Source organism: Apus apus, chromosome 1 (genome assembly GCF_020740795.1).
Source record: "Apus apus isolate bApuApu2 chromosome 1, bApuApu2.pri.cur, whole genome shotgun sequence".
Lineage (NCBI taxonomy): Eukaryota > Metazoa > Chordata > Aves > Apodiformes > Apodidae > Apus > Apus apus.
The window spans coordinates 101,317,246-101,337,703 of NC_067282.1; the positions used below are offsets into that span (position 1 = coordinate 101,317,246).

General features: G+C 38.2%; 1 protein-coding gene across 1 annotated transcript in view; it reads left to right on the plus strand.

Annotated features, from left to right (window-relative positions):
- The window catches only part of EFHC2 (EF-hand domain containing 2), a 61,513-nt gene that overhangs the window by 9,193 nt on the left and 31,862 nt on the right, over positions 1–20,458 (plus strand). The window contains exons 3-7 of the mRNA XM_051608321.1: positions 5,769–5,919; positions 13,676–13,899; positions 16,762–17,013; positions 18,605–18,715; positions 19,042–19,180. Coding sequence (XP_051464281.1) covers positions 5,769–5,919; positions 13,676–13,899; positions 16,762–17,013; positions 18,605–18,715; positions 19,042–19,180 — 877 coding nt within the window. The remainder of the gene's footprint in view (positions 1–5,768; positions 5,920–13,675; positions 13,900–16,761; positions 17,014–18,604; positions 18,716–19,041; positions 19,181–20,458) is intronic.

Here is a 20,458-nt window from a genome sequence, read left to right on the forward strand (position 1 = left end):
CAACATATAAAAGCAAGTATGTATTGGGATACATCTCCTGGATATAATAAAAATAATGAAGTGGTTGATATATTACTTTTTAGTGACAATGGTGACATTAAAGAAAGTATTTGGCAGCCTGGTAAGCATGAGTGTAAGGCAGGCCCCAGTCCAGAAGAAACTGTGCATGGGCACTCAGGAACCATTAACCACAATGGAGTGTTACAGGCTCAGAATTCTCTTATGTTATCATGCTTGTTTGCTCAAAGTCCTGTTGACTTTTGGAGGATCTATTAATGTGTAATATAGGTAGATTGTGTCTGTTTTAGACACAGGAATCTAAGATTAATTAATTTTCTTTTTGTAAGAATGTAGTGACATCTTTACAGTTAGAGTGTAATAAAGTAACTATAATCTGGGATGATATTAATTTTGTAGCACACTTTCTTATTTTCCATGTTTAAATTTATATTAAGTTGTACTTAGTGATGTTTTCTTTCTTAAGCAAAAAGCCTACAATCAAAGAAGAAAAATTATCCAGAAAAAGAAATAATTTAGTAGATCACAGAAATGTTACATGACTAGATGATTATGGTATTTAAATATTGGGAAGAATGGCTAATCTCATAATTTTTGCTTTAAAAGAGAAGCTGTGCAGTTAATTTTAGTACAATTATGCATTCAGCTCTTTGTCAGACCAGAACTACTCCAAGAAAATGTAAAGCCTGAACAGATACATGTGACTTCAGTTAGCATTACCTCAGAAGTCCTTAGTATTGCTCACATAGTTTTCAGCAGTGTGCTCCAGGATGAATTTTTCTGATGTGCTAGGGTATTAAGGCTTCAACCACTCATGCATTTGCTTTGTCTGCACCCGTATTTCATCAAGGTGTGTGTTGGCTTCTCAGGGCCAAACGTAAGTTAGCAGGACTTACAACCAAGTTTAGGAAATAAAGGTGTTAGGTAGGACCCAGTGGGGACCTGCCACTGAACATGGCTGATGAGATGAACCAGCTAGCCTTTCAATATCCCTTCTCTAATCACTGTATTCCTCCACAGGGCAATACAGGGCAGGACCCTGTGTGTTCAGAATTGGACTCAGGAGGCCTCATGCATTTGTATTAATTGCAGTCAGTTAAAGGGTACTACCCAACTAATTTAACTTTCCCAGTTAAGAGCCTAGAATGCAGCTATGTCCTCCGGTGCTGCACTTTGTGACTCAGCAAAATTAACTTAATGAAAACTGATTTGAGAAGGTGTTTATCTTTTAAATGTAGTCTGCTTTCTTACATTTTTCTTTGGTTTCTAAATTTCAGCAGTTCCATAGTAGTTGGAGGAAGGATGGGTGTAAAACTAAGAAGGTTAAGAAATAGTTTTTGCAATGCCACGTGCCTAATAGGAAGCAGGTGTAAGTTTAATTTCTTCTACAATTAAGTACACACACAAGGTTTCCTGGACTTGGAACACATTTTTTAATTTGACTTCTGTAGATGCCAGGAAAACCTTGTGTCAATTTTACAAAATGCCACTGAGTTTATTCTGTATTTGTTACTTTTGGTTTTCACGTGTAACATTTAATTTTTTTTAAAGAGTGGGGTGAGAACATTGCACAGGGCATGTATTATACATGAAACATGAGTTAGAAAGTGTTGTATTTCAAGTACTTTTGAACTTAACTTTGCTTTAAATTGAAAAGTAAGTAACCTTCTTTACTGTTCCTTCCCGTTATCACCTTTCCTGAATCATCAGTTTTGATCTGCAAAATTGTAGTTGGCTGCTGCATATTATTTCATACACTAACATGTTGATAAGGGTATAAAGATAATAAAGTTCAAGTGCAAAAGAACTTGGACAAACTCCTTGAATGGAGTAAACCAGGACATGTGTGTTCAGTGAAAGAAATAAATACAGTGTATTTAGGACCTGATTGTGCAGACAAACCATTTTGCCTGGCCGGTGTCTCACAAGACAACCATTCTCAGAAGAAGATAATTGACAAAATTAGGAACAACTAGTAAGCAAATAGGGCATGTGAACAATGTATTTGTCCATCATCCATACTTTACTGGGACTGGGAGAATAGGGAGAAGAGAGTACAGTATCTATGAAAGTTTCCAATGATTGCATGGCTTCTCAGCAGCTGGGCAGGGAATGAAATTCAGCTCCTTGTCTGCTGAACCCCAGGATGTTCAGACTGGGATATAGTGGTTCCATCATAGTACCTTATGAGACCCCTGAAGTATTCAAGAGATTTACTCAGTAGAAGCTGGAGGCCAGGAAGGATACCTTGGTCACTGAATGTGGCACTATACACCAATGTTTAGACAAATGGAACAAAGAGGAGATGTTAAAGGATGATAGAGCTGAGTGTGTTGGCTCTGTTGTAGGTCAGATGTTTTATCCAGTCTTTTTGTGTTTGATACATGAAACAGTGAAATCCACAGTTAAAAATAACATGTGGCCAGAATGAATTTTTATATATTTTCAACTATTTAATCTGTAGGTTGTTCAGAAACTTTCACATTGTGTTATTTAAACAAACCATAACTGATAGTGTCTAGATTCTTTTGTGTGAAGATTTAATGCCATCAGGTTTAACTGGTAACAGTGATGTCATTTGATTATAATTTAAATTCTATTTCTCTAATAGTGGTTGGTCACAGTGCAGGAGAGTTGATGTGAAAAATGTTTCTGGTGCATGGTGAAAATCAGTGGGTTCTCAGCCTTTGAAATAGTTTGCAGAAACAAGAGTTTGTCTCATCTTGCATTTACCCTGCCTGAGAGAAAGGAGAGTGGCCTATTGAGAATCACAGAATCACAGAATGTTTGGAGTTGGAAGGGAAGTTGAAGATCATCAAATTCCAACTCCCCTGCATGGGCAGGGACACCTCCCACTAGAACAGCCTGCTCAGAGCCCCATCCAACCTGCCCTTGAATACCTCCAAGGATGGAGCCCTCACAGCATCTCTGGGCAGCCTGTTCCAGTGTCTCACCACCCTTACACTGAAGAATTTCCACCTGATCTCTAACCTAAATCTCTCTTTCAGTTTACAACCATTACCCCTTGTCCTCTCACTGCAACCCCCTGTAAAAAGTCCCTCCCCAGCTTTCCTGTAGGCCCCCTTCAGGTACTGGAAGGCCGCTATGATGTCCCTCCGGAGCCTTCACTTCTTCAGGCTGAACAACCCCAACTCCCTCAGCCTGTCCTCATCAGAGAGCTGCTCCAGCCCTCGGATCATTTTCGTGGCCCTTCTCTGGAGACATTCCAACAGGTCCACATCTTTCTTGTGTTGAGGGCACCAAAGCTGGAAGCAGTATTCTAGGTGAGGTCTCACCAGGGCAGAGTAGAGGGGCAGAATCACCTCCCTGGCCCTGCTGGCCACACTCCTTTTGATGCAGCCCTGGACAGAGTTGGCCTTCTGGGCTGCAGCTGCACATTGGTAGCTTGTGTCCAGCTTTTCATCCATTAAGTACCCCCAGGTCCTTTTCCACAGGGCTGCTCTTACGTGTGACCTCCCTCAGCCTGTATTCATATCTTGGGTTACGTCAGCATAGGTGCAGGACCCTGCACTTGGCTTTGTTGAACCTCATGAGGTTCACCTGGGCCCACTTCCCCAGCTTGTCCAGGTCCCTCTGGATGGCATCCCATCCCTCTGGCATATCGACCGCACCACCCAGCTTGGTGTCACCAGCAAACTTGCTGAGGGTGCTCTCAGTGCCACCATCAATATCATTAATAAAAATATTAAACAACTGGGCCCAGCACTGACCGCTGAGGGACACCACTTGTCACTGTTTTCCATCTGAACTTAGAGCCGTTGACCACTGCCCTTTGGACGCGACCATCCAGCCAATTCCTTATCCACTGAACAGTCCACCTATCAAGCCCATATCTCTCCAATTTAGTGAGAAGGATGTTGTGGGGGACCACGTCAAAGGTCTTGATGGTAGATGACATCCAGTGCTTTTTCCTGGTCAACTGATGTAGTCACTTCACTGTAGGAAGCCACTAGGTTGGCCAGGCAGGATTTGCTCCTAGTAAAGCCATGCTGGCTGTCCTGGATCACCACCTCGTCCTCCACATGCCTTAGCATGTCTTCTAGGAGGATCTGTTCCATGATCTTCCCAAGCACAGAGGTGAGGCTGATAGGTCTGTAATTCCCTTTCTACCCTTTTTAAATATGAACGTAACATGTCCTTTCTTTCAGTCACCAGGAACTTCCCCAGACTGCCATGACTTTTCAAATATCATGGACAGTGGTTTGGCAACTACATCTGCCAATTCCATCAGGACTCAGGGATGTATCTCATTAGGTCCCATGGACTTGTATATCTTCAGGTTCCTCAGATGGTCACAAACCTTATCTTCACTTACAGAGGGGGGGACTTTGTCTCTCTGGTCTCCATCTTGTGGGCCATCAATATGAGAGTTGTGAGGAGAGGGGTTGCCAATGAAGAATGAGGCAAAAAAATTGTTGAGAACCTCAGCCTTCTCCTCATCTATTATTACCATAAGTAAGAAGTATGACTATAACACAGGGCAGCTACTTCTGTGTGCTCCTGAGCAAGCCACTAGTTCTCTCAGATGTTGAAAAAGAGCTTGTGTTTGTCTGATACTGTGTTTTAAAATCTGTCGATAGTATTCATGGAAGTACTCTGAGATTCTTAAAGGGACATGCTGAAGGAATACAGACTGATAACTGGTCTGTTCTACATCTTGCCTAACTCATTAGCTTTCAAGCCTTTTCAAGCCATGATCTGCAAGATGCTCACTGAAACACAGGAAACAGTTGTCTTTTATTCCAATGCTTCAGTTTGTCTAATGAATCAAGAATAAAGGTAATTGAATATATTAAATAGACAAATTGCTAAAAAATGAAATATGAATTAGCACTGGTTTGACTCAGATGTTTTGGGGGAGCAGGATGGGAACCCCATTTAATGATTGCCTCCCTACACATACCACAGCAATCATAGATAAAGGTAGATAATGCACTACTTGCACATTTCCTTAAAATTGGTCCTGGTCATTAAACATTGTAAACAATATCAAGAAGTGCAAAATTGTGTAATGGTTTGCTGAGTTTTAGTTGGAATCTCGAGTCACAAAGGCCACTGTAGTAAACCACTGAGCACCTCACCTGTGCAGTTTTTTTTGTTGCATTATTGGTATTGCAAGAGACCATGAAGACCAGCTGATATACTCTCTTGAGATTTTCCACTCACTGAATTGCAGAACCAGGTAAGTTTTGAAATGCAAATAGTGCGCAGCTCAAAATGACTTCTGAAAAATGTAATTTCTCTCTGCTAATCTTCAGCAGCATTCATTAGACAGCTTTCAGGATCTTCTTAAAAAGAACACTCCTTTCCACTTACCTCAATGGTAAAGGCACCGCTGTCATAATGCAGTTTAGTTTTCAGCATTTCACTGAGTAGAAGTCTAAAATTTGCCTCAGGACCTAGGTAGCTCACTGTGCTATCAAAAGTGTTTTGTTCAGAAGATTTTCCAAACAGCCTGCTGATTGTTTTATATTTGATTTATTTCATTACTTTAGTAGAGTTCCATCTCTGCTTGTATGTTGTGATAATAAAAATGCCAGTCAAAGAATTTAGATTTATGTGCTTTAATGTGGATTTCTACTCTAACATTTCTGAGTAATAAATCTACCTCCTGAAATCCATACCTTTACCTTTAGTTACTTGTAATCTATGTAAGTTTATTTTATTGATGTATTTTGAAAAAACATTGAAGATTTTGCTGCTTTAAATTTATTTGTCGTTTTTATTAGGTATTGTCTTTTGATGCCTATTTTGAGGATGAAGTGCCTGACAAAAATCAAGAGCCTTATAGGATCAGATATTGTAAAATATACTTCTACCTTGAAGATGATACAATCCAAGTGCTTGAACCCCGAATGAAAAATAGTGGCATCAATCAAGGTATCTATTTTTAATAGCATTTTTTTCCCCTCCCTTTTGTATCTTCAGTACAGTCTTGGCCCATTCTAATGGATATATAATGTGACTTATAGTTAAAATGGGCTGTAAGCAAACAGCTATAGATCATAATGCTAACTTTTTTATTGTCTTAGCTTCTGAAGATTTAGGTTTTGCAAGGCAGAATACCCTCCTGCACCCACATGTACAATTTTTTCTTAAACATACCTGTTTGAAATAAAAAGATAGTGGGCCTATTGTCAATATTGTGTCACTTCTGTCAAAACAGTTTGTCTTCTAGATCTCCATTCCTGATCCTCTGTTCCTCCCATCTTGGCAGTTACAGTAAGTTCTGTAGCTGCGGCTTTGTAATTGTTCATTAGCTGCTGCAGAATCTCTGCTGTTGCTGAAGGAGAAAGCTTTTTGTGACTCTGCCTGTTGGTTCTTTTATGATTAAAGTGACCTTGGCACTGTAATTTTTCCTTGACACCTCTAAGTTAGATGCTGTCTTACCTGAATATCACATCCCCGCACTTGGGCCAGCCTGAGAACTTTTGGAGGAGGGTGTACTGAGCTGACTTACTGGAGTATTAAGGGACTTGGTTTACTTTAAGAAAATGCAATCTAGTGGTCAACTTCCTGTTGCAGAAGGGGAGCACAGCTGCTACTTCTTGGTGTTTATGGGTCACTGCCAGAATTAAAGAAGTTTTCAAGGGATTTAGTCCAGATAAGCAGAATGTCTTGGGAAGACTGCGCCTCCCAATCCCAAAAGATATTTTGTGCATTCTGAGGGATCTTAGTACAGCAGTGTTCAAAAACAAGTTAACCATTTAACTACCATATTCCTTTTCAAGATCAGTAGATGCTGTCAATTTCTCTGTCTACATGGTAGACAGTGTAGTATTTGAAAGGTGTTACTTGCATCATTACTATTAGACCTGGGATAAAAGTACTTGAGAGTCTTTTCTTAAACTAGTACCTCAGATCCAGTTCTCCCTGTGTTGAGTGGTGGTTCTTCCCAGAAATTATGAACTGATTTTGAATTCCAAGGAACCTTGTCCTACTCCTACCTGACAAGTGCTTTTTCAAGACCTGAAGAAAAACATGTTGGATCTCTTATCCTGGGAACTTCCAAGTTACTTATCCCTTCCCTGCACTCATATATGTGAGGCTGGAGACATAATTAAGTTTAGGTTTTCCTTGGCTTGTGTGTCACAGGAGTGGGACCAGCTGTTTCTGGATTTTGTGGCTTAGAACAAAAGACCATCAATAAAGGAAGTACAGTTAGCCTGAGAGGCAGAGGCAACATCTTTGAGAGGGAAGGTGGAAGCCAGGTTCATTAGAGCAGGATAAAGCAAATTCAGATCTGGCTCCTTTGAACCTAGCTATAATAATGAGTCATTTTCATTGTCTTTTTAGTATGGGTTGTGCAGGCTTTCCTTTCATGCTTGATTTTCCTGGCAGTCTAGTCGTGATCCTGTGGTGACAGGAAGGCTACAGTTTCCCCCTATTTCCTTGGTTGTATCTTGTGTTAATGGTTTTGGTGTCACCTTTGGTACTGGATCTAAAATTAAACTGAGTAGTGTTAGAAAGAAACAAGAATTCTCTCAGTCTTCCATGCAAAGATGTTTTGAAGGCCACTGCAGTTTATATGAGTACTTTATGTGGGATAAATGAATATACACAATGTATTGAACTGATGGATTAAAAATAAATGTTCCAGGATGTCAAAAGTGCACTTAATTTATTTGTTGCTGGTAACTGGGCTGGTAAGGAAGCTCTGTGTATTGATTGTGTTTAGGAGGGAAGAGATACTGTACACTGGAAAGCCCAAGGACTATTTGGAATGTGTTTAGGCTTTGCAGTTGATGAGAAGATCTGGAGCCTATACTTTACAATAAATATCTACATAAATATTTTTATTATCCTAGAGACTAATATGATGTAGAGTGAAAAAGGTGTTGGAGGTGCATATAAGAGAATTATTTACTCACATGCACTTGGACAGTGCTCCATAATTGAAGAACAGCCATGAAGTTATGTTAAAGGCACTAAATATTTGTTGGTGAATATAATCAAAAGCAGTGTCTCTTAAAAAGAAATCCCAAACCATTAGCTGCTAGTCTTATTCTGTTTTCAATTAAAAATTGGCCTGTTGCCACTTTCACTATAATTCTATATATCTCTTATATTATTCAAATTCCTTGTCCTGACTGGGAATTTGTTAGCCTGAGAAGAACAAAAGCGTAACTGCATGGAGGAAGCTGGTATGCTGAAGTGCAAATAAATGAAAATCTTGCCCATGATCATGGAGAAAAGGTTGTTAACAGGATGAATAACTGAACTACAGTTGAGGATCTTAACCATGATGCTGTCCTCTGCAGGTCTGCTGAAGTGCATTTCACGTAATTAAAATGTCAAGGGTTTGTAGAGGAGAGTTCAAAAGTAGGAGAGCTTGGGTTGCAGAAAAGCAGCCTGCACTGAACAAAAGCACAAGTGTGGGGACATGGGTGAAGAAAAAGTGTGGGAACATCAGGAACAGGATAGGGTCAGTCTATGTGAACAGTTGGAGAGTCTCAGTGGCAGGAAAGGGATTGTGTTAAGGAGGAACAGCAAGAAAACTGAATACAAAAAATGGAATTGAACTGTTGAAGGAAGAAGTTGGTGGTGACCTTACATTGAATGATTACCCTTGCAGAAAAGATGTAAAACATACAGCTCAAATGCCAGTTCTCAGGACTCTTCTTGCAGAGTAGATATAGCAGTGGTGGGGTAGATCAAAGGTAGATCATCTTAGCTTGGATGGTTAATTGCTTGAGGCTATAGGATTACCAGTGCTTGTGCTGTAACCCATAAATGAGAGCTTGATGGTCTGAATGGGTGTCCCTGGGCATGGTGGGAGTAGAGAAATGTTGTAGTTTCCCACTTTAATCTCCACTGTGAACAGCACTTGTGGCTTTATGGAAGAAAAACTTGGAGAGGCTTGTGGGTTGTAGGAAGACTTGGTGAAGGAATAGCTGTCAAAAAGTTAGAATTTCTAACTTCTATTATAATTTACAAAACTAAAACAAATTGGCTTTGGAAAAAAAAAAAAAAAAGCCAGAAAATGTACTTTTACCATTGATCAAATCTCGTAGAGACATTGTAAATAATCTGTGGGAAATATATTTCAGGGACTTTAAAAAGGTGCATTATGGCATTGGCTGCTGTACTTGGATGTGATTTTGGACAGATAAGGTTGCTATCAAATAACTGAAATTTAAACTTCCTTTAATTTTGGAAAGTGCCTTGCTGCAGTTTGGACTTTGGAAAATATTAGAAGCGTTAGAAGAAATCTATACAAACAGAGAAATTCAATGCAAAACACAAAGGAAAGCAGAGGCCAACCTGAACTTGAGAAACCAGAATTAAAGCAAAAATACCAGGACAATCACAGTGCATATAAACTAACAAAGATAAGGGAGTACAGAGTGAAGAGAAGGACAGTAAACTTGACCTCATAACAAACTCCACTGTGTTCTTCCAGAGCCAGATTGCTAATTATTCTTCCTATATAAAAATAAATTCTCCCATAGAGAGCCAGGCTAGATATGGCAGTGGTAGAGTTTTGTAGATCTAATTCCCAGTTAACAGGACTGTGGCTGGCTGATACTGCCTTATGAAAGGTCATTTATGTCCCATGGGGTTGACTGTGGCTTCCAGTGCAATCCAGGCCCTGCAAGCCAGAGCAGAGGGGAGCAGCTGGCTGGTTTCCCCAAGGTCAGCCAGCTGAAAAAGAGAGGAGCTGCCTGCTGGCTGGGTTCCCAAGGCCGGCTGGCTGAAGAGGAAAGTACAAGCTGGAAAGTGAAGTTGCAGTCAGCCTCTCCAATATAACCAATTATTTAAGAGTTTAAGACCTCCCCAGAGGCCTTGAAATAATTGTGATTTTGCTGTATTAATGGTGGCCAAATCATGACCTTGCTATGTTCTGAGAAGGGTGAATAAATTAATGTAAGAAGCCTGCTTGTTTATTGAGGTGAACTCTTTGTGTTACAGGAGTAGTAGTTGTTGCTTCTCCTCCTTTCTGTGCAAGCAAAGAGTGTACCACCTCCAGGTGTTACCCATTCCTCTCTTTCTAATGCATTCTTGAGTAGTGCAGAGGGAGTGAGAAAACTGTGCTGATGAAATTCTTGATATCACTTCTTCTGCAGAGCAGTGTAGCAGCAGAGACCAAATAATTTGCTGCCCAGCTTCATGAGCTTCCCCATAGTCAAAAGGCCCTGACTACTATTAAGGTCTCCTCAAGTTGCTGCTTTAGTTGTCAAATAATCAGAAGCCCTGCGAGAAAAGAGGATGTACTAAAAATTATGGTACGGGAACTGGATGCCACCACAACTGTCAGAAAAAAAGCAGCACCTCAACTCCCTTTACAAGAGCACAGTGGGGGAGAGCTTTAGTCTGACCAGATGCAAATATTTTAAATAATGCTTGATGGTGTAGAGGGATAGCATGCTCATTAAACTGACAAAAGCAACATCAAGTATAACCATCCATCTTGAGCAACGTGAATGTTGCACATGCCCAGGTCCACCTTCAACAACTTGTAGGAAATTTTGACAACTAGAAATGTAATTATTTTCTAGAAGGAAGGACAATTTAAAAAATGCCAAGACCCAACCTCAGCTGATCAGGTTTTATTAAATTTCAAATTCAGCAATATAAAATGTATCCTCTACATGTGTAGATCAGGCACAGTGATACCTAATAAAAGCAAAGGGTTGCTACAGATATTATCTTTACAAGACTTTTTCCATTAGGAAAGAAATTCTTATCCCTTGGAACAAAATGGCCATGTGTGTTATACTTTGAAAAGTAACAGGAAAAACTAGCTGAAGGGTTATTCACCAGTTCTGAGGTAAAAATACCTTCAGAAAACACCTCATATTAGAAAACTGTCAACCATTATATTTTCACTAAAATGATAGTTCAACAAGATTTGTGTTTATGCAAGGAACTGCTCTGACTTAGCACATTATCTGTTGGTTTCTGTAGGAATGACTCAAGGATTAGACAAAATTTGGGAGCATATTTTAAAGTATGTGTTTTTGTTAATGGTAACGTGACGCAGTTTTGCATTGTGTTAAAATGTGCTAGTTGCCATGTTTTCTAACTAAAATTTCTGTGAGGATGCAGCTGAAATACATGTATGAGTATGTTTAAGCAGATGGAGGTTCAAATTTATTTTACAAAGGTGAGTAACCAGAATATTGGATTTGGTACATGTGAAACATCAGGATGCTGAACGGGTCTTAAATTATTATTTTAATGACAATATAAAGTAAATCTGCTCTGGTGCAACAGAGCAATCTGTTGCTTTATTCCCTTGAAAAATTAAGGTTATGTTTTTGTTGTAAGTGCTAGAATTTAACAGGTAACTCTGATAATGTAGCAGTGGAATGTATTTAATACAGATTAGCTCTTCGGGAAATAATGAACGATAAAGAATTTCCATGGATAAACTCAGATATAAGACCCTTCAAACACCAAACAAAACCACAAAATGATATCTATGATATCTTTCTCCCTCTTCCTCTGACTCTCTTAATCCCTTCTCTCCCTGTGCCCCTCCACTCCCACCTACCCCCAAAACAAAATAGTGCTGGAAAATCACTAAACAAGACTCAGTGGGAAACACCACCAGATGCACAACTGAAGGGCACTTAAAAGAAATCCTGTTCTGTAGTAAGACATGATGAGACAGACATTTTAGATAATTGTGTGTAGTAAACTATTATTGTAGTAGTAGGTTAGTACTGTAACTGTTTTCTGTTTTGGAATTTTTGTATTTACTGTAATTGTCTTAAAGTTTGCAACCTTTTACAGTTGCTGTAATTTTAAAGTTGCTAGGTACCTATGGTGGCAAGGAATTACTATAATAGAATGGGTTGGTGTTTCATGATTAGTCTTAGCCACTGGTCATCTGCATTATAAAGCTGGTGTTGCAGAGGTGTCTGGGGTGGTAAGCACAGCAAAGAGCCTGAAGTTGAAAACTGGACCATCTTTTTATTCTCTGCAGGGTATTTTCACACAACTATACTAAGGTATTGATATGGCAAAACTTCTGCTGTTTTGGTTTTCATTCTCTCATAATGTTGAAAAAAAAAGTTTAGTCCCAGCTTTGCCAATCTGCTGTTCTTTGTGCACTCTAACTTCACTCAAAATAAATCATAGCTTGACATGCATGCAGCTGCAGATCTTTATTTAATGTATGAGTTACTGTTAAATGCCTAATGGCTTGCGACGGTTACGTATTTGTTTAACCTACTGAGGCTGTATCTTGTAAGTTGTTTCTAAAATACTTGTAGTATCACAGAGTCATTGTGGCTGTAAGGGATATCTTAAGATTGTCTAGTCCAAACAAAGTAGGTTCAGCTACTGCCACATTCCCAGGGCCTGTCCAGTTGGGTTTTAAGTATCTCCAAGAATGGAGACTCTACAGTCTTTTTGGACAGCCTGTTCCAGTGTTTCATCACTGTCCTAGTAAGAAAGTGGGTTTTTTTGTGTTCAGATGGAATTTTGCATCTTTTAATTTGTGCCCATGGCCTCATGTCCTGTCAGCAGGCAGCACGGAGAAGAGCCTGACTCCGTCTTCTCCATTCCTTCCCATCAGACATTTATAAACATTGCTAAGTTCCCCCTGAGCCATCTCCACTCCCTGTTCAACAGACCCAGCTCTCTCAACCTTTCCGTGTCAGAGATAGTCTCTCAATCATCACCAGTGAGTACGTTTGAAACATTGCCCAGTTCATCAATGTATTTGTGATTTTTCAGCTGATAGACCAATAGCAGATTCCTTCTCTTTTAATGTGGTAAATGTAAACAAAACCAATGCTCCCAGAATCACAGTCCTTTCATTTAAAGATCATCAGGAAGAAAATGTAAATGTATATTTACTTTAAAAAAGTTAAAATGTCTCTCTTTGTTCTTTTTATCTTATCTTCTTCTTTTGGATAGTGTTGTCTTAGACTGTGGGTTATGAGTTGCTGGCTTTGTATTTCTGAGATGGATTGATATTTACATTTCTCTACGGCAGCCCAGAAATCAGCCGATCTCATCTCAATTGCCTCTACTTCTAGTTTGCTCCTTTAGGAAGCTCAATTAAATGCACTTCCTTCCATGCTTGAAAGACAACACATTTTTCCTTGGTAGGGCAGTTTTTCAGTCTAACTTTAGCTATATATGGCTCTCCTCACCCTCTTATCTTATCACTAGATAAGTCTAGTTCCTCTTGTACACCCCTGCCACATGTTTTTTTTTCATAACTTTTTCCGTGTTTTTTTTCTTAAAGAAAGATTAATGATACTAATGAGTCCTGGAGACTGTTTTGCATCTCAGAAAATGTGAAAAAGACATCTCTTTTCCTAATGTGAGCAGTGTCTTTGGTACTCTTGTTGAAAAAATACTAACTTGCTACGTTTGCAGGAACACATGGGGATTTATTCCAGTGGTTTCCTGTTTGCTCCACAAGATGGTAATTTTCTGTATTATCTAAAGTCAAAATCTGGAACTGGAGGTTTTAGAAGATGATCAACATAAAGAATTGTTATTAATAAAAAGGAACCTCTTACCCAATAGTACTTTTGCTCAATGAAGGATAATTTTGTTTGTCCCATATGACTGCATCTATGTTGGTCATCTCACCATAGAACCTTAGCAACTCTGTGAAGTGATCCTTACAGCAAAGAATATTCACTCTGAGTTTATTCTAATTCTTTTACAGGAACTATTCTTCGACGACATCGGATTCCACTTCCACCTCCTCGTGAAGATGAGTTCTATACTATAGATAATTTCAATATCAACATAGAAATAATCTTTTATGCCCGAATATATAAGATTATAGATTGTGACCAATTTACGAAAAATTTTCTGAGGAAGATGGGAATTAAATTAAATCCTCCTGCAGGTCATCCAGATGACCCATACACTAAAACAAGGCAAAAGGTCAGATGAGGCAGTAATAGTAAAAACTTGATTTTAATAAAAGTGCCATTGCAATTGGTAATATACATTATAGAGAATATTTCTTTAATAGCAAATAGAAAGTATGTCAAGGTAGCTAATTCAACTTAATGAATCACAAGAGGAAACTTGCTTTAAAAAATGTTGTTATATGGCTCATTGTACTAACATAGTGAAATCCCAAACAGAACTTATTTTCTCCTGATGTATTCCCATACCTTTTGAGACACAACACAATTAACTAGTAAAAATGAAACAAACCTTTCCGTATTAAACTGAAATGAAAAAATTTGGACCTGTTACATGTCCTACCTAGGATTTTGCTGGAGCTCATTTAATGATAATGCTTTAAAATGTGTAAGGGAATATCTACTTGGAATTGTGGTTCAAGCACATCTGTGGTTTTCTGCAGACTCTCTTGGTTGATTCATATGTCATCCTTCATCTCTACCCCACCTGTTATTAACAGCTCTTTGCATGTGTAAAGCAAATTCTGTTGCCACAAAGAACCCAGAACTCTGTAGTTTTAGGACTTTTGAGATTTTATTTGAATGCAGTTCCCTCTTTTATGAGTATATGGGAACACACACACACCTCTTCCAAAAATCTCTCTCACAGGTCCTAGATACTACATGGATTTCTATCTGCAGGATTTGAAGTCTTTTCTCTGGAAATAGAAGTGGGAGTGATGTTTTCTGTAGGAGATAAAGACATTTTCTTTCACTTCTGTTTTTATTTATTTAATATGAGTGCACTGTATTTTTCTCTTGACCTGACTCTGTTAGGACTGTTGGCACACAGCCTGTTGTGATAGATCCAGCTTAGTACTCTGAAAGCAAAAAATACTACATGTCTCTTGCATTCACCTTAATCTCTCCTATTTAGAAAACTGCTGCAGCTCTCAGCAGCAAAAATGGAAGGCAGTTATGACTGAGATGTGTAGGACCATGTCTTTGAAGCACTCTCAGGCCAACATGGTGACTTCACTTCATGGCTTTTTGCCATCCCCCAGTGAAAAATATTATTTATAATATGTCTCCTTGTTCTGTGTAATGGTGACCCAGCTTGGCCATGGGTTGCTTTTCCCTTACTCATGCCTTCTAGGTAACAGGTGTGTATTGACACATGCTGAGTTGCCTTGATATTGGCAGACCATGTCAACAATACAAATGGTACCGCATAACCTACTGAAGTGGTTTTTTTTGTTGTTGGTTTTTTTTTGTTTTTTTTTTTTTTGTAAAAACAGCAGGCAAAGCATTCAAGTACTGTACAGATGTGTGCCTAAAAAGAATGGAGAGGGGAAAAAGAGGTTAGAGAAATAATAGCATCAGAAGACCAAAAATTACTGAAATCTATGTCTTAATATTCTCAGTTGTTGAGAAATTACAGAAAAGTTTTATCTAGCAAATTCTGGCTGCTTTATGTTCTCGCTTTCCTGTGAGTAATTTGTGGAAGGTAGTTTTTTTATTTATTAAGGATGGATTGCTCTGGACTGCTTTGATCAAAATTAAATCAGTTTGCATTAGATTCCCAGTAGTGCAGATGGCCAGAAAATGGAGTGACAAAGGAAAGGAAAGAATACAGTGGGATAGAAAATGACACAAATTAAAAATGTAGCGAGACATTTTGGAGATGTATTGCTGGAGAGGATATCCTATGGATGGTGATGTTATCTGACTTTGTGGCTATATTTAGTTGCTCACTGCATCTCCAAGCATCAGAAAGGAGGAAGGATAGCATTGGGATGGTATATACCACACATATGAGCATGGTGATGCCTGAAATGGAAAGAGTATTGCAGATCACCAAGCACATTGACAAGCAAAACTTGGGTCTGCTCTCCTAATTTAAAAATTTGATGATCTGAAAGAATGGGCCTTGTTCCTCTCAGATTTTTAAGAACAGAAAATGTATCAGTGGATAAATAGCAAGTTAGACAATTATATATACTGCCCATATTCAAAAGTTCTTTCTGTTCAGACAGCTCAGATTGTATTGTGTCATCGATATCAGTCACCATTCTCCTTTGAAAGCAATTGTGTGTTGTTTTGTAGATTATAAGGACTATTTTACCCCTTTTACCCCCTTTGGGCATGATGGATTTTGACTTGGGAAAAACACCTTGTTCAGAACAATGTTTATATACATGACTGTAGCTAACTGTAAGAGCAGTCCTTGTATTGAATCACCATCATGGCATCCAATTTAACACAGTGCTACTGGTTTTGCAGCAGCCATGACTGTAGGCAGCATCTTGTCATAGATCACATAAACTGCAATGTATTTTTAGTTGGAAATTTGCTGTTCCTTTTCAGACCTATGGGTGTATATTGAGAGGAAAACATACATACCCAGTACCTGCCAACTGTATGACATGAATCAAAAGTTAATTAACTATGTTCTAAAGCTAAAAGAAAAGAAAGCCAAAGGGAAAAGAAAGAATTAATTATTTATGCCACATCATCTATAAAAATAATTTTCAAGGAAGTAAATCAGAAAGAGTGATGCTGTTTGGAGATGTAGTCTGATTACCATGGGCAATTTGTTGAAAATGTGAGCTGTACCATAAATAATGTAACAATTTTCTGATCTGAAGGACTTTATTGCAAGAAAAACAAGGATCAAAATCTATCCAAAATTGTTTTCATGTTTTCCGAAGGCACAGCAACCCTGTAAATAATTATTTGGTAATGACATAGTGTTTCGTGTATTGTAATTGTGTGGTGTTATTTGAAAATCCTAAAAGGATGTTTTAAGATTAGATGGTTCCCTGCAGTTTGGTATCCTGTTTTTAAGAGCAAATAATTAAAAAGTTATTTATCTTAATTTCTCCTTTATCTGCAGATTCTGGAGAGTATGAATCCACTGCGCCCATATGAGCGCTTTGACACTTTGAAACAATTTCTGGAGCATGATGGACATGTTTTACGTTTTTTCTGTGTTTGGGATGACCCAGAATCTATGTTTCATGACCCACGGGAACTTGTTCTGCACTATTATTTGTCTGATGATACTATTGATATAAAAGAAATTATACCAATAAACTCAGGCCGGGATACAGTTCCACTTTTCCTCAGAAGAGATAAGCTTCCAAAGGTGGGAGATGAAAATTTCAGTTTATTTCAAATTCTTCCACTAAGTAAGAGATAATAAATGCCTTGTTTTGAAAATCCTGTGTTAGGCGATGATATTTAGAAAGTGTTATCAGAGTATTAATAATAATTACATTATTTAGGTTTTGCACACATATTCATATAGTAGCTTAATAGGTGATGGAAAAAGTAAATTTAGGCTTGTCATGCATGAAAGGAGAGATACTTTAGGCAGAAATACATTCTGTGATTTCCTTTTTACTGCATTAGTGTATTAAGGTAAATAAAGTTGTGCAGTAATGGAAGTCCAGAAAATTAATACATATTTATTGATAAACTAATGAAAAACTCGGGCAAATTCAGATGTGATCCATGTGATGGGTACTTAGAACCTTTGGAAAAGTCCTGTTTTAGTATTCCGTAACATTACTTCTTTGTAGCAAATCTTGAGTGATTTCTTAAAATTGAGTGTATGATTTCTTAAAATTGAGATTAGAGAGTGTATGCAAAGCAGTTAAAATCAATAGGAATCTGTGAATAAACTTTGTCAGGCATTAATCATTTGCTTATTTGAGAAATCTCCTCTGAGAAAAATCTTCAAGGGGTTTGAGTCCTCTGTAGCCTCTTATGATTATACAATTAACAACCTGGATACACTTCTGTATCACTCTAGACAGATCCTGCTGATAGAATAACATCAACTCACAGACAGAGTAAAACACTGGGGAATCTTCTCCCTCCTGTCCTTCTAATACTGGTAATCTATCTGTGATGCCATACATGTTGTACAGGAGATTTTATAGTAAAAAACCTAACAGCAAAATATTGCACTTGTCTCACCTTGTGCATCCTATGTTCTGATGCTGATTTAGCAGTGGATCTGTGCTGACAGACCTGTTCTACCATTGAAGTGTATGGTGCAATTTTAAGGGTTGGCTTCTTCCTCTTAGTTCTGTGGAAGTTTTGAGAAGGACAGCAGAGGAGATCAGTCAAAAGTTGGGGTGTCAGGGAAAATTTTATGACAGAGTAACCCACTTTGGTTGCCCATCATCAGCAGATTGTTAATTATTTAAAAAATGTAATATGTTAGCTTATTACGTTTCATATTACTGGGGTGAAATACTGTTGTAATTTTGTAATACTGTGTAATTCTGTTGTAATAGAAACAAAAATACAAATATTTTTACAAATAGAATAATGATGACTTGAATCCCCTGCATTTGTGCAGTGGTTTAGCACAGTAGGATCAACTTTGAATGGTTCGTTTGCATGTTTTCCTAATTATTACCAATCAAAATAATAGCCTTTAGAGCAGATGTTTGCAAGGATGTGCTACTTTAGATGTGCTAGCCTTTGCTTTCTCTTTGCTTCCAAGAAGACAAAGACATTATCCTTGGACGTGCAGTAAGATTCTGAATGCTTCTTCTGGTATACATACAGGCTTTTGACATATATACTGGCTTTCCTAGAGTTTACTAAAGATTCTCCCAAGAAAATACTATAATAACAGTCAGTCTGTAGAGAATCAGCTAGTTTTAAGGTTCTCTTTCTTCACCATTAACTGTATTTCTTAAGAGTTGTCTCTTTTCTTGCAGCATGCTCCCGTTGGACTGTTTCAGCCAGGCACCATCACCCGTCAAACTGTTCTCAATGTGTTTGGAAATGCAATAGGAAGCAGAAGCCATTATTTAATAGACAATTGTAAGGTCAGATATCATTGAATGCCTCCAGCAGTTGAATGCCTTCATTATATTAAAAATTATATAAAATTTCTGTGATTGTTGTCCTCTACAATGCAGAGTTATTTATAAAACTGTGTTACCACTGGAAAATAGCTCAAATGAAAACTACTGAGATTTATTATATGTAAATTCAATATTTGTGAAAGTGAAGTAGCTTATCACAGGGTGAAAAATGCTTGCAAACGGACTATGAAATTTATATTTTAAATCACATGCACTGAATTACCTAGATTTTAAGAAAGGTTGTGGGATTCTGAGATTTACAGAGCTGCTGTTCCATCTTTTATTAGACAGGAGCAGTGCATCAGGAATTTTACAGAGACAGTGACCTGAAAATAGGGGCGGTAATTAATGTTTGGGGAAGGAAGATAATACTCTGTGATTGTGATGAATTCACCAAAGAACATTACAGAACAAAGTATGGAATTGGTAAGTAGTGATAATTATCCTTCCCTTATGAATATTTTTATACCTCTGAGTTTGACAGAGCCATCTTCAAATTTTATAACTGACAAAACATGTTCATTAAAATCTTTAGCAATAACAATCTGTTGTTGGCTTTTAAACAGCAAAGCAGTAATTTTACAGGTGATCCAAAATTAAAACTAAAACATAACATGCATGTTCTGCTCCTGATTGCCTCTATTATAAAACTAGAATGACAAAATAGTCATATGGGTAGACTTCCAATTCTTCTCTCTTTACCTCTCGTATTCCACTACCTGTGTTTGCAGTCAGAAAAACAATTAAGAGCATGTAGTGAGAGGGTAAGTAGAATGATGGAAAAGCTTTTTGGAAATGTATAACAATAGGGGCTTTCATTTGTCTGTCTCTGAATTCCCTCAGTAAGACATGCTAATGGTTTTATTATGGACATCGTCCGGCAAAAATAACCTAGTTAATTTCTGGCAGTTTATTATTCAGTAAATATAGCTAAGTGTCTGACTGTTCAGAGCTGGTTGGAAGAATCCTACTATGGCCTTTCTCTGACATTGTGAAACAAAATACCAGGGTAGACTATTTATTTCAGCTTTACTTGTGATCAGATAGAGTGTAGTGTTTGGATCAAAGCTTGTCTGCTGCATTAGGGTTATTAAATGAGGTAGTGCTGCCATTACAACACCGAATTTCTTACTTGGCAAAACATGTCTCATTAGGACTTTTTAATAGTAGCTTGGCATGTCTGTACCAAAATAAATCTTTTCTTATACTAGCCAACGTGTGAGGAAGGCATATTCAATAACCATAGTATTATCTATAATAACAGTGAGTCTAACTCCAGTGATGCAAAACAGGGGGGTTCTTTCCTGAGAATTTCTTCAGCCAAGACTGCTGCCACTGTTTGGCAACAATATACTCTGAGCAACATATCCTGGAACAGTGAGTGGGGATTTCTTACTCACAGCAGGCAGTAAATGAAAGGGAGCTGACCATTCTCTATCAACCAAACAATGCAACCAAGTGTTACACAAACACTGTTCCCCTTCTATAATGCTGGCTTAGTAATTACTGGATGTGTATCTGGAAAGGAAGATGATTTCCAAGTTAGGAGAAGTAGGAAGTTGCTGATGTGTAGAGTTCTAGAAAACTGGGACCATAGATGATCTAGTGCTGGGATCTAGATGATCTAGCCATTGTACTGAGGCAGGATCATGTATATGCACAGACTGTCACTAACTGATGTTTGTATAGCCTTTTCTCAGTATC